This window comes from Eptatretus burgeri, chromosome 1 (genome assembly GCF_056783735.1).
Source record: "Eptatretus burgeri isolate ZD-2024b chromosome 1, Ebu_testis_v1, whole genome shotgun sequence".
NCBI lineage: Eukaryota > Metazoa > Chordata > Myxini > Myxiniformes > Myxinidae > Eptatretus > Eptatretus burgeri.
In genome coordinates, this window is record NC_140961.1 from 111,650,195 (window position 1) to 111,665,524 (window position 15,330).

The 15,330-nt window shown below is 40.3% G+C and overlaps 1 protein-coding gene across 1 annotated transcript; it reads left to right on the forward strand.

Moving 5' to 3' along the window:
* The first annotated feature begins 1,062 nt into the window (after window positions 1–1,062).
* GUCA1A (guanylate cyclase activator 1A) lies at window positions 1,063–15,017 on the forward strand. Its single transcript, XM_085894316.1, has 4 exons — window positions 1,063–1,260; window positions 3,741–3,890; window positions 9,133–9,223; window positions 13,934–15,017. Exons 1-4 carry the CDS (start codon window positions 1,063–1,065, stop codon window positions 14,086–14,088), a joined length of 594 nt encoding a protein of 197 aa, XP_085750442.1. The 3' UTR covers window positions 14,089–15,017.
* Window positions 15,018–15,330: the final 313 nt, after the last annotated feature.

Here is a 15,330-nt window from a genome sequence, read left to right on the forward strand (position 1 = left end):
TATGATTTGGTAAGGATATGATTACAATGGGATCTTGTAGAGATAGTTGAAAATGAAGGGTATCGGTAAAATAAATGTTGAAAGGTTTTTCATGAGAATGGACAGCTATAGAACCAGGGCCCACATATTTAGAGGAAAGAAGAGGAGAGTTGGAAGGTCGTAAGGCTGGGGTCTTTCACTCAGAGAATAGTTATTGGGTAGAATGATCTTGGAAGATCGTGGCAGTACAAACAATACTGTATATATAGGTTTAAAATAGTGAGCTTGGTACCTACAAAAATTGGACTTAGAGAGGTACTGTACATGGATACTTGCAGGACTGGTAATTGTAAGTAGTTGAGGTATGGATGGGTAATTGTATGACATGCATCTAGTGACTGTGATATTTGTCAGAGGGTCTTGTCAAAAGGTGAATGTGCTCTCGTTTATTTACCCTACAACCCCCCTGCACACCCTCACTCCAATCCCCTACTTCGAAATGAAAACACCCCATGCCTGCCTCACTATTTTCCTCCCCACCCAAGTGAAATGAAGTCGATAAACATAGTTTGAATGATTTTGGTGTTGATAAAGCACCGTCATGGTGAGTTAAATGACACATCCTGCTGCAACCAAGTTTCTTGTATATCCTGGTATATCTTTTTCGGAAGAAAGACCTTTGGGGAAATCATTGAGAAAAGTAGTTTTCGTAAGCTGCTTTCCCCCTTGTTCCCGTTTCCAAAAATAGATTAGATTGTGCAAGCTTGTAAAACTTGTAGGAAGCTTAATCCATCCACTTATGTCTTTTTATGCGCTTAGCCGACTTACCTGCTCCTTAATGCCAGCTAATCTTGTTCTGCAGACTACTAATGTTCACAAGCATGAGGGCTCGAGCTCCATAGTGCTCGGCCAAGAACGAATAAGGGTAGCGAGCACCAAATTGTTTTTGGCAAACAGTAATAGAGCTATAAACGCAGGCGGTGGTTAAACATCTGTCGTATATCATTTAATACATCCGAAACAAAAGCAGAACGGTAAATAATATCAGAGGCAGACAGGAAAGGGTGAAGTGTGAAGACGAGCATGGGAAATGCAAACGGAGCACCATTTGATGACCTTAATGCTCTACAGATCCACAAGTGGTACAAGAAATTCATGATCGAGTGTCCATCCGGCCAGCTGACGATGCACGAATTCAAGCAGTTCTTCAGATTGCGAGGGCTGAGTGTTGATGCGAACATGTATGTTGAGCAGATGTTTAACACCTTCGATATGAATAAGGTACATGTGCTATCACCACACTTTTAAACACTTCATTTCTTTTGATCAGTAAGATATTTTAGATTGATAAAGTTTTGTTAATTACCTACAGATATATTTATTTATTTATTTATTTATTTGGGGGGGCAGTAAAATGTTTCGGGTTGTGATGAGGGGGTGCAGCATGGTCTTGGAGAAATGTAAAAAAGCTCAGATTTTCTCAAATGTCCCACTTGTTGCATTACAAGTTGCAAAGGCCGATACTGGTGCTAATAAGAGACTGATACCCACTCTTACATTTCGATGACTTCAAATCACATAGATAATTTTGTTGCCAAGCACTGTAAATAAAATAATCTTTCCAATGTGTACAATCACAAATCCAGGAAAATAACTCTGGGAAGAGGTTTCTCAACAGACATCTCAAGAAATGTGTGGACGTACATAATGGAGATGGACTTTTGGATTTCCATTCTTGCTCTTAATTGCAGATGAGGGCTGAGTGTTGTGTAAGCATGGAGGAAAGAAAGAATGAGTAAAGTTTAGCTCACAGTCATCCAGCATGATGTATCAAAAATATGGATGCCAAGCAATGCTGAACCACCAAACCAGCAACAGTGCTGGTCTCGGCTTCTGTCCATGCTCTTCACACCGATCTGACACCCTCTGCTTTCTTCTGCTCAATCTGCCGGTGCATGCCTTTTACTCTCGCAATTCACCACCATACAAATCTTGTGCCACGATGCCAGTCATATGCAGCTTTGCATAGACCAGTATAATATCTGAGTTTATACATTTTATCACTTGCTTTTAATGAAATTAACATCTGACATATCACTTTAATTGAGTTGGCTAAACAACATCAATAATTATAGAATGCATTGCTATGCAAATAATGTTCCAAACAGGTTGAGCCAGTTGAGTAGCAGGAGAAGTTAAAAAATAAAAATTAGAAATAACTGATATGAGTGAAGTGAGGTGGGTGTGAAAAGGGAAAACTTTACCAACAGAGTACTTATTCATACACTCAGAGAAACCAGAGACTTGTCATGAAAAAGGTGTAGCAATCTAGTTTTAAGTAATCATGTGCGAAATTGTTTCAAAAGTTGTGAATGCATCAGTTAAAGACTTCTGTCATGCCGATTGAAGTCAAGTTTAGTAAAGATTTTTTTATGATGTAAGCTCAACTCTCACTGAATATGCCTGGTGTTGGCTTTGCGATGAGAATGGCTGGCTTGGGACCTTAGGGTCCTGAGTTCAAGCCCCTGTCCACCGTTGAATTAACACCAGGTGGTGTTGACTCAGACTGTCATCCTTCTGAGGTCGCCAAAATGATTACCTGGGTGCTGGGAAAGGGGCATTGCATCAGCAGCACAGCTGCGCCCTTCGCCAATGATGCTACCTGTAGTCGTGTGCTGCATATGGAGTAGGAGGATCTCCCATTGAGATCTCCGATAGTCCAAATAAAAGACGACTTCCATGAATTATTAAACACTGCAATAAATGGTGTGAAATGGCGTGACCAACTTCTACCATTGGATGAATTAAATGCCAAATTAGGTATACACAAACAATTATTGGGGGAGAGGGTGGAAATTTTGTGAAGTTTTGGAATATGATGGTGATGGTCCACAGCAGTTCCTAACAATGAAACAGCATCCATGTCATGTTTACCATTTTTCGTCCTTCATACTGGGAGCAGCAATATCCATGCAGGAAGAGAGAAGCAGGAAGCAGCAGGAAGAGAGAATGGACAGCAAATTTCAGAATAACTATAGAAATGAGAAAATAATTTGTGCAAAACCATGGCAACAATTACAACTTTAATTCACCCACAGAGTCTTAGTTTTAAACCCCATGAAGTTCTGACATGCATAAGCAATTTATAATGCGAAAAAAACGTGTATTTCTAAACAGTATAAACAGTTTATTTCTATGGAGCAGGTATTACAAGTCTATAATATATACAATGCCTATAGAAAGACACATATCCAACCAAGATATTCTTGTTTTGTATTTTTAATTAATTTTCTGAAATTTGTCGAATTTGTTTTGCACTTGTTAGTTGTGGGTTATGATGTGTAAATAAAGGTGGAAAAAGACTGATTTCATGCAATTTAATTCCAGGCTAAAAGCCAACAAAAGATGAAAATCTTGAAAAGGGGTGTAGACTTTTTATAGCCACTGGAACTGCGCAGATTTCTATGCAGATTGAAAAATGACGATCATTCGACGATGCAAGTTCTCCCCTCCCACACTTATAAATGTATTTGCATTATATGCAAGTTTTCCATCAGGTAACATCACAATCATATCACAATCCCAAGTAAAAAGGCAGCAGCAGAAGGGAGTGAAATGGAAACACCTAATGGCATTTCAACTACAATCTCGAAAATAATTAACAGACATCAGTTGTACTTCTTAACTGTAGGAAGATGAAATGATGATGATGATGATGATGATGATGTTGATGATGATGATGAGCACAACCCATGTGACAGGATGGTTCAATTGACTTCATGGAGTATGTGGCGGCGCTGAGTCTTGTGTTAAAAGGAACAGTCGAACAAAAGCTTTGCTGGTACTTCAAGCTTTATGATGTGGATGGAAATGGCTGCATAGATCGACAAGAACTCCTCCAGATTATTATGGTACTATCTACGTAGTTGATTCACTCAATTTTACTATCTGATGGTCGAATTCTTTGCTCAATTTGAGTGATTTAATATGAATTCCCCAAAATATGAATATTCATTTTAAATGCTGTTTGTCAGACTGTCTTTGTCAATCAAATGATAACCAGACAGTAGCTTTCTTTCAAGGTTCGGTTTTCTTCATCCCGTCCCATTTCTGTTTGCAGTGCTTCTCAGAGAAATGAATGAATTGATAAATTCCATAAGTTGTTTATCTGAATTCACAATGTTGTTTTTAAACAAACTCATTAAAATGAATTCCCAATAAGACAAATTAAATATGACAAATGTTACCTTTTGCAGAGCACCTGTTGAAAATTAATTTGGCAAGATAAATGTACAAAACATATACCTAAATAAATGCAAGGAAGCTGCAAAATTCAAACTACTTACTAAAGCTCTCAGTTCTTAGCACGTGATACCATACCCTCACAACATCATGTTGGCTCGCAATGGTCTGTGTTGGTCGGCAAGATAAACAATGGAATTTAGTCTCAGCCTTTGATGGCGGGCAACTTAAATAATTGGTGAAGGTGAGAATGGTCTGCATTGATGGATGAGATTAACAATGGATTTGTAGTGTACTTTTCACCGGTGCCAACTCATTATTACTTTTACATCGTAAACTTTGTTCCATTTCCTTGTCCAACAATGGCAGTAGTGTAGGCTTGGTTTTTTTTTTTCTTCTAGTTTCTAAACAATCATTTTGCCGGACACAGCTACCTGAGAGCTACAGCTCTCAAGGACCTCCCCTCCCTCGAGGATGAAGAGTACGAAGGCTGGAATGGTAGAGTGATGAGACTTTTCCTTTTGGCAGCTTGCCATTTTACACCATCGTGGAAATAACTCACAAACTGGAGTTCAACAGAGTTGGACCGTGATCGTGGCCCTACCCTCCAGCAGTACTTTGCTCTCTGCACCTGGAGATTCATACGACGTGCTGCGTCGCAGGACTATCTCCAGTGGGTTTTCACTCCTTTTCATCGCGGGACTTCGATCATCGTATCCCTTTTGAGGAGCAGCTTATTCTGATGGGCAGTGGCCTACGACCTTGCATATGGTACGAAAGAAGTCACCAGGTGACTGGCGGCCATGTGTTGACGACCGTTCACTTAATCAACACACCATTCCCGATCGCCATCCAATTTCCTACTTGTAGGATTTTTCATCCTCCAAATGTGCACGCATTTTTTTCAAGATCGACTTCGTCCGAGCATATCACCCGATCCCAGTAGAGCTGACGGACATATACAAAACAGACATCACAGCATCTTTTGGGCCTTATGAGTTTATTTGCATGCCATTTGCCTTGCGTAATGCTGCTGAGACGTTTCAGAGGTTGATCGATGATGTCATCCATGGTCTCCCTTTATTCTATGCTTACCTTGATGATCTGCTCGTCACAAGCCCTATGGAGGAAGAACACGACGAACATCTCCGATTACTTTTTGAATGCCTTGCTAAGTATGGCATTGTGATCAATCCTAGCAAGTACCAGTTTGGGGTGCCATCACTCACCTTCCTCAGTCATGCCATAGACAAACATGGGAATCTGCCCATTGGAAGAGAAATTCAAAACTATACAAGCATTTCCTGCACCCACATCACTGCAGAAGTTGAGGGAGTTTCTTGGCCTTGCAAATTTTTACAGGCATTTCTTCCCTCATTTTTTTTCATCAGAGATTGGTCGATAATCTGCAGAGCATGTCAGAGGTCCAAAATACATCGACACATCAGGTCTCCTTTTGGCACATTTTCCACACAGGATGCAAGATTTGACCATGCATCACATTGATCTGGTTGGACTTCCACCTCCATCAGATGGCAATAGATACCTGATCACACGCATGGATCGTTTTACTCGTTGGCCGGCTGCAATACTCATCCCTGACCAGACAGCTGAGACGGGAGCCTTAACCATTCAACTCACGTGGGGTAGCTTTGTTCGGTGCGCCCTCAACAATAACCACAGATTGAGGATGTCAGTTTGAATCGGCACTTTTCCAAGCTCTGTCTGATCTACTTGGCAGAAGGAAAATCTGAACCACAGGTTATCACCCATCAGCAAATTTGGTCGTGGAATGATTCTATCAACAGTTGAAACAATCTCTGAAAGCCCATGCGAATACAAAATGGATGGAGAGTCTTCCTACTGTCTTGTAAGATATCCGAACTGCGGTTAAGTCTGCCTGAGTTTGCTGTGCTGCTGAGTTAGTTTTTGGCACAACTTTCAAGTTGCCAGGACAGTTTGTGGCACCCAATCAGTTTAGTCATGACTTGAATCCTAGTAACTATGTACATGGATTACAGATGCACATGAGAACCCCGAAGCCTGACGTGGTGAGGAAACCACTTCAATCCCTCTATGAAGGACCGTTTGAAGTCACCTGCCGCACTGACAACTTTTTCATAAATACTGTAACGATATTTGGAAACATGATACTGTCAGCATTGATAGGTTGAAGCCTGCTGATGTTGAACTTGACCTGACCACTGCACATGCGTCATCTACAACCCTCACTTGCAACCACCAACACCAGCAGCTGTTCCTTAAGTGCGGTGGCAAGGGAGATGCAGTCTGACTGTAATGTCCATTGGCCAAGTCGTTTTGTACAGTTTTTTTTTGGAACTTGAAATTTTGGGACTGTTCATTGTTTTGCATTACAATTTTTTACACATTTTCGAATCGTTCGTTTTCTTCCTGTGTTCACAAATTATGGTTACTCACGGTCGAGGAGGGGGCTAGTTGTGGTGTACTTTTCATAGGTGCCAACTTGTTAGTACTTGTACATTGCGAACTTTCTTTCATTTACTTGTCCAGCAATGCAGTAGTTTAGGCGTGGTTTTTAACAGGTTTCTAAGCAATCATTTTGCCCAACACTGCTGCGGCTGTCAAGGACCTCCGCCTCGTGGGACGGAGAGTCCGAAGGCTGAAACGGAAGGGTGACGAGGCTTTTTCTTCAGGAAGCTCACCATTTTATACTGTAATGGTTCTTCCTGCCTGCAGCTCACATTTTACTCCATCATGCAAATAACTCATGGACTGGAGTTCACTGGAGTTAAACCGTGTTTGCGGTTCTTCTCTCCAGCAGTACATTGCTCTCTGTACTCTGAGCTTTGTACCATGTGCCGCATCGCAGAACGACCTCCAGTGGGGGTTTCAGTCCTTTTAACCATGGGACTTCTATCTTTTGGAGAACAGCTTATTCCCATGGGCACTGGACATTTATGACACCCTCGTCATCGAGTGAATCATATTACTTTGTGGACACAAAGACGTATTGGCGCACTGGTGATACACCGTCATCATTTTGCTTGCTACTTATTTAACTCGTGACTGTATTCATATGCACTCAAGCTTAACAACTTATGAGACACCACTCAAACTGGATAAAGTCATTAATGTTTAGCAGTTAGTGGAAGTCGATCACTTGATTTTCTATAGATTTTTATCAACTAAGAGTTCATAAGAGTACAGTAACTGCTGTGAATGTTGGCCCTTAACTAAGTTTTCACGAGGCTTCATTAAGGACCATTGTTCAACATATCAGCCGAGTCAAGCATTTGTTTTTAAATGTATTCCATATCCATACCAAAACGTGCCTTTTTTCATCATTAGTTTTTCATCAAAAAAATGTTTTTTCATCATCAAAATTTCATTAAACATAGACTTGTCACTACTAAACTGGAAGTGGGGGGGGGGGGGTCACTTCGACTTGTCACTACTAAAAATAGCCTTTCTTTTTTTTTAGCCTTTAAAAAAAATAAATTATTTACAGCCTTTTTTTAAAAAATGTGAACAACCAGCCTTTTTTCATCAAAAATAGCCTTCAGTCCCCTGAAATCATTTGTTTTAAGTGTTGAAGGTGCCGCAAAATGGTGCCGCCTTCTTCCGTGATGGCACAACACGTGGCTCCGAGGCATGGTCTCACATGACCCAGCCGAACAGTCAATGGCTGGCGTCTTGCGCCATCACGTGTGCAAATTCACACAAAGGAACAACAGGATTCGTGCTTCCTTTTCCGTCGTGTCGAGGGTGGTCAGCTGGAGCCTCTGTCTCAATCACGTTCCTCACTGAACCTCGCTTCATGCTCCTGTTTGTGTCTCGACCGTCGGTTCTGCCTCCATCATGGCAACGGTCTAGTATACACCACCCAATGAACGTACGTCATCTTAATGTATTGGAATGAAAATAGTGGTCTTTTATTTCTAGAAAAAAAACTTTTTGTTTCTTTCTGACTTTTCAAGGTTTATGAACAAACTGATGCATATGTGATTCGCATATTATGTGAAGTAAATAAACATTAAAAATGGCGTGGTCGTGAAATGCCTGTGTCCATTATTAGTTTGGAGGCCGGGAAAATTTCCGAAATATATTTATTATGTGCATGTACACTTTAGAGAAATTATGTATGAAATGTACACATTAAAGAAGTTTTTATGTGCATTTACACTTTAAAGTTATATGAAATGTACACGTCCACTTTCATACACTCAACATCACCTCTGAATTTATGTACATTTTAAAACTGAACAAGGAATGTTTTTTTTCATTACAACGAAAATAATCATGATTAATATTTGAAGTCTTTAATGAAAAGAAAACAGTCCTTTTATCGGCGTTTTGTATGGTACTGTATGCTGTCGGGATGTCAAGGGGTGTGTTAATTTACCAATCAGCTGGCTAGCACTTACCAAGCCAGCCATTCCTTATCAACAATTTCAAATAGAGTGCTTGCTTGAGTACTTAAGGCACTTGCTGAGTGCTCTACAAGAAACTTGGTAAGTGACACACCCCAGATTCATTACATAACTCATGGTGACAGGGATAAACATGCAGACAGTGACTTATTTCGGCCATATCGATGATTTTTTCCTTCAGGGGGCAGATTTCAACACGATAAGTTAGAGATTGGTCAGAATCAAAAATTATTTTATTTTAATTATTTATTTTCCCCAAATGTGGTTAAGGTCCGGATGCAGATCTGGCCTATCAGTGGGCCACAAAACATAAACTGTTCAGCCTGGCAGAGGTATGCATTCTACCAAGTGCCGTTCTGGTTTTGTTCTTGTATTTCCTAAATATAATATAATTTTATATTATTGTTGCAACAATTGCTTTATCCAAATTATTTGAATGCATTGAACTTTCCATCAGAATAATAATATTGTCTCAAATTTTATTATTTTTCTTCTACAGGCTATTCGAGCAATCAATGGAAGTACATCTAAGGTGTCTGCAGAGGAGTATACAAACAAAGTTTTTGACAACATTGACATAAATGGAGATGGTTTGTATTTCATTATAATCAGTGTGCCCCGTGCTATGTATACTCGTATTTCACCCTAAGCAGTTATGATGGCAGTGTTTTTGGTGTGTCTTCCGCTTCCTTGGAATTTTGATATTGTGTGATAATTCTCTTTAATGATACTTCAGTTATGGATAACTTCAGATAGATAATGAATGTTTGACTTAAAATGACACCCTCATGCTCGTTATTCTTTAGCAATTTGTGTGTGTTAACTGGAATTCTGAAAAGTTTTACCTGGAAGCATTGCGGAGAGAGAGGAGTAAAGGGCTATTGGCAGGGCTGGTAGGTAGCTTCGGACTGAATACGTGATTGTTTACACAAAAATAGTGATTGCAATGTTTGCAAGAGGGTCTTGGAGGTGAATCTACTATCCCGAGTTATGTTATAAACAATCCATATACAGTCCATATATAATATAATGGCAAGAAAAATCGGACAGGCAATGGGATTCATCATTCATGTTTAAGACTCATTTAAACAGCTTTGTTAGCTAAAGATCATTGCCACTTACTTCGGCCAAGCAAGTCGAGACAGAAATCTGATTCATTCATCTGAGGGGGACACGATAAGTATACAATGCCTTAAGCACCTTGAGTTTACTTCAAACTTCTTCCAGTTTAGTAGTGACTGTTTTAGAAGTGAAAATGTAATTGTACGTTGGACAGAATTGACTAACTCGTTTATTATAGTTATAATGTTTACGTCTGGAATGTGTGCCTCATGAAATGCCATGATAACCTATTATACACCCTTTGGGGATTGAAGGGGAGGGGGAGGCAGGGAGGATGGGGTCAGTAGGAATTAAATTGCTGCAACCTCCATCGTGTGACCCTTAGTCCTTCTGTGAAGTTTGATTGAGATTGGATAAGTAACGACCGAATGTATTGCGGTCAAAAAACTAAAAGTCAGACAGACACCAAATTGAGTATTTTAGTAAGTGAATACGAATTATTTAGAAACAAAATTTTTCAAATGAACTTTTAAAATTCATAACAGAAGAGATCAAACAAAACACTGTTATAGTTTAAGAAGTTTACATGTCAGGAATACCTGCAAAAAAACATGTACAAATCAACATTCACGAGTTGGAAAAGTATTCAGCCCCTTCGGTCAGTACTTGGTGGAAGCACCTTTTTCAGCAATGAATGATATGAGTCTTCTTGGGTAGGTCTCTACCAGCTTTACACAGTGAGATGGTGAAATCTTTACTCATTCTTCATGTGAAAATGACTCTTGTTCTGCAAAGTTTGATGGGGATCATCAATGGACTGCAATGCTCAAGTTTCACCATAAATATTCAATTGGGTTCAAGTCAGGATTTTGACTGGGCCACTCAAGAACATTTATTTTCTTCTCATTCAGCCACTCCAGTGGCTTTAGCTTTGTGCCAGAATAAATAGAGGGATTTTTATTATGTTTTATCTTCCCCTTGTCCGTTTTTGTAACTGTGTGTCGTGGCGAAGTATAATAATAAATTATTATACTTCTTCTGGAGTGGAAAACACTGGCTGCAACCTACCATGACCTACTTACCACTTGCTGAAGGTGGCCAAGGTCTCATTGATATCTGTAGCCGGCTCATGGTCTTCCGGCATCATGTTGTCCATAAGCTTCTCTATGGGAATGAAGCCCGACTGTGGAAGACTCTGACTCGCTGCATGTTACAGCTTGCAAGCAAGCTTGGACACTGCCAATAACTTTTCTTGATTAACTCGCATCACATTTATTTATCACTGCCGTCTGCTTTCTACCATGGGTGATGACCGCCAGACAAGCCTTCTCCTTTTCCTGGGAAATGGCAACATACAATATGGAAATGTTTCTTAATGAGCCCCTATTCTACAGCCACTTTCTGAAAAACAGTTTCAATGATAGAGGACTCATTCAACACTTTGTTGATGCCAGGCTGCTGCGAATAAAAGACCTCATGACAGAGTCTGGAGACCACTGGCCGAGTGCCGCTGCTCTGGCACAAGGAACTGGAGTAAGATCTGTCTGAATCATCTCACGCTTCCTTCAAGGGATACTCTCAACCGCAACACCTGTGAGGGACTTGTACCTCCCCCTAAGGAAACAACAGTTCACTTCCCTAAACTCCTTGTCTTCAGCTCACCAATTAATCTTTCTCATGGCCTGAACAATTCTGATGATACTACATTATCCCTTCTTTCCTTCCCAAAGAAAACTTTGTACAATGCATATGTCAAAATTTTACATGCAAAAACATTTTCTGACCACCCGAGACTTCTATGGTGAGATTTTTTTCACCCCCAATAACCCACAAATATCCCAATTGGCAGGGCTTTTACCTCTTACCTACTCCAAAATATGTTGGGAGATATTCAGTGGAAACTTATACACTGGATTTTACCTAATGTTTTATTGAATCACTTTTCTCTAATCTTTGCCCTTTCTGTGCATCTATTGAAACTTTACCACATATATACCTTGAATGTGGACAATTACAACCTCCCTTTACCCTCCTTCACCAATGCTTTATGAAACTTGATTCTCATTTTAATTACAATGTTTTTATTTATGGTATTTTAGGACCGTCTTCCCTAAAAGTGGTTTTAACTAATTTTTTGATTGCTCAAGCTAAGTTTGCGATTTACAAGTCCAAAAAGGCAAAAATGGAAAACATTGCTGTTTCTTCACTAAATGTACTGCTTAAAGCTCTTGTGAGTGCAAGATTAAAACTGGAATACTTTTATTTTTTAAGTGAACAAAAGTTCCACATTATTTAGAGAAAAATGGGTTTTTAATGATGCCGTTTGTAAACTTGATGATACCGATTTGTTAAAAATGTATTTTTGAAACAATGTTTCAATTATTATATTTTCTCTCTGTGACTGTACATAACGGTCCTTTTTTACTCTTGTAATAAAAGGACAAAACAGTGTCTCTCTCTTTCTCTCTCTCTCACACACACACTACATCTCAATCTCTCTATATCTCGACAGCGCATCTAAACACACAGTAAAACACACGATGCACAACATTACACTACAAACATCAACCCATTCAACTCGTAAAAGCCTGAACTTACCATGAAGGATTAAATGGACATGGCAACCCAGACAGCACGAGAATGGCTTAACTGCAGCGACAAAAAAGTGACAAGGAAGCACTCAGCGGGGATGAGGAAAGCCCTACCAGCTCCGACAGCAATGTTGAGGAATTACCGAAAGGATGCCCCGTGGCACAGAAAGGAGCATCAGGTCGAGGCACGATGCCATGCCTCCCCACCAGCAACACCTCCAACGTCCAATGGCTTTGACTGGGGGATACAGCAGTCCAATCGGAAAACAAGTGGATCAAGCGACGTCCAGACGTGATGAAGAGCAGAAGGCAGCTAATAAATGTCTGAACCGGAGTCCAGAACAAAGCAGGCCTGGGAACTGAGAAGAGATAACGAGCTGGTGTCTGGAGAACAAGGTGTTGCCTGGAGGGCAAGTGAGAGCAAGAAAGGTCCAGTGCCAGGCAAAACGGCGGATCCAGCAGAGTTTTCGGATGCATCGTCAAACACACTGACTTACACAAACTTTCTCTTACTGTCTATATTCTACCTCATCCTCTTTGGACGCATGAGCAATTTACCTAAGTGCCAAATGTCCTTTTCAGGGTTCACCTATTGTCACATCTCACACCATATTTAATCTAACACCACGTGCATTCAGCCTTCACACCTCTCAAAACACATTACATAACACCTTTTCTCTCCCCCTGCCCCCCCATCCCCTATTTGGACCCACATGAGCTAGTCGGCCTACGTGCAGGTGAGCAAGGAGTCGCCATTATGCCCCATCTTCTTTTCTTCTCTCCCTTCTCTTGTTTCCCAGAATGACTGAGGCATCTGTTCATATCTGCGACAAGTGACTGACTCGGAGGGGGCTTATGTGCTTGGGATAAGGATTGCTTTGTTGTGACACTGCTTGTATGTACGTGTTTTTGGCTAATCATTATAAACATTTTCCCAAACTGTCCAGTTGTCTGCTTCCTTTGGTTAGACATAGTGTGTTGTAACTGGGAGTTTGTTCCCGCCATTCCATCATGGGTATTCATTAGTCAATGTGTCCACCAACAGTAAGCTCGGCCATAAACTGATTGGTGGTGTTTTGGGAAGCATGGTCCTTATCTGGGGGATTTAATTTGCTGGGAAGGTAAAGCGGGATTGGAACGCTGGACCCTACCTAAATTAAGCATTGCAGATGGTGGCTGTGGTTGCTTAGCAACCCATCGCACCGTGGAGTTATCCACAGTTCGTCCTTTTCAGGGTCGTCAGCCGGGAAGTGAATCAGAGAACTCCCCTCATGATCCCTTGCACGAAGGAGAATCCATTGCAATACATATCCAATATATAGGAAATAACAAAAAAAATGTTGGTATTTCTCGGCCTAGTATGAGTAGTTCATTGTTGGAACATATTTTGAATGCTCCTTTTACTGTATATTCATCATTGCATGGAATTATGGCCACCTTTGAATTTATAGTATTAATGTTGTGATTGCACTACTTTGTAGTGTGTGTTACCTCTCTTAGTCAGATGTGTTTCCTTGCAATATTAAGGTCAGTTACATAAGACTTAGCCAGAGAATGAGGTAGGGATGTGGATTTTGGCCAAGATACCAACATACAATTGCTGATATTATTCCATTCATTTTTTTTTTAAATCTGTTTTTCTTTCAGGTGAACTCTCCTTAGAAGAGTTTGTGGAAGGTACAAAGCAGGATAAGGCTTTGATGGAGATGCTCACCACCAACCTTGACCTTTCACACATTACAATGATAATCCAGAATGGGCGACTTTCCTGCTCTGGTCCCCAAGATGACTTAAGTGTTTGATTATTGTATCTGTCAATTCCTTGGTATTATGTATAACAGGAGGTGAGATATGTCAGAACAAGGTGTTGAAACATACTCGTATAATCGGATAGCAAATGGGGAAATATCATTGAAATTTAAGTTACGTCAAGTGGAAAACCATGGGGATGTAGGAAGTTGGTTCTTTAACGATCAATAAAGATATAATTAACAGAAGTAAAGTCGAAGTATAAAAAAATAGATATTTATAAATATAATGCCCTCTGTCCCACCCTCTAATGTCCCACCCTGAAACACATACATGCTCCATGGAGAGAAAATATCATTCAGTAAAAGTTGCTTCAAATTAATCCAAACCATATGATATAGGCAACGTGAATGCTCCTTGATCACTCCCCAATTTTATATTTTCTTTGCTGTTAAGAAATATGATGATTTTAGAATTTGACACTACTCTAAACATCTATCGATATAACAATATGTTTGTTCATGTGTTTGTGTGCAACATTCTGTTCCACCCATTGGTTTGACAGCTGGTCTGACTCCACCCACAATTTCAACCTGAAAAATCATGCGGCCACCATCTTGATCCAAGGTGAAGCCAAAGACATCGTAGGAGCTGTCATATTAACTATCGCCATGCCCTTCCGATAAGTTTTCCTTTCAGTGGAAAACGACCAAATCGATTGTTAAAACGATTCTCAAATATCGAAAGGTTGGAGCTGATGGGCATCACGGGCCTTGTTAAGGTCACAGTAAGTATAGGCCTCATACTTCAGGCCTTAGGGTAAGTGCAATTATAATCGATCCGAGCTATATAACCATGATGTAATATGTGTATATGCACATAGGCAATGGGCATCCTTTTGCTTCAAACTCGGGTTATTTTACTTTATTTTTGGGAGTGATTGAGGCAGCTTTCTGTTTCTGACTATTTTCTCTAAAATGATTCGACCAGGATCCAGAAAACTGATGTCAATATAAAGTCTTTGTCCATGGAATTCCACGACTCTCATGACATTGTGAAAGAAAACATCCATAATGATTTACTTTTAATAACAAAAAAAAGCAAGTCGCTGAGGCAGCACTATCATGCTTCGGTGGAACGTCTGGGTCAGCTAAGTGACCTGCTAGTACTCCCTCAAACAGCCACCCAAATAGTGGTTCGAGCTCGAACGGTAACCAAGTGGGGTGATTTCCGTGTGGATGCTCATCATCCTGATCCCAATCTGTCCTTTAACAGACGATTAATAACAAAAGCCA

Bases quoted from the DNA above. Each gene is read 5' to 3' on its own strand.
- GUCA1A (XM_085894316.1), top strand. From the start codon at position 1,063: ATGGGAAATGCAAACGGAGCACCATTTGATGACCTTAATGCTCTACAG. The intron at 1,261-3,740 runs GTACATGTGCTA...CCCATGTGACAG, and splicing joins ACACCTTCGATATGAATAAG to GATGGTTCAATTGACTTCAT. The intron at 3,891-9,132 runs GTACTATCTACG...TTTCTTCTACAG, and splicing joins AACTCCTCCAGATTATTATG to GCTATTCGAGCAATCAATGG.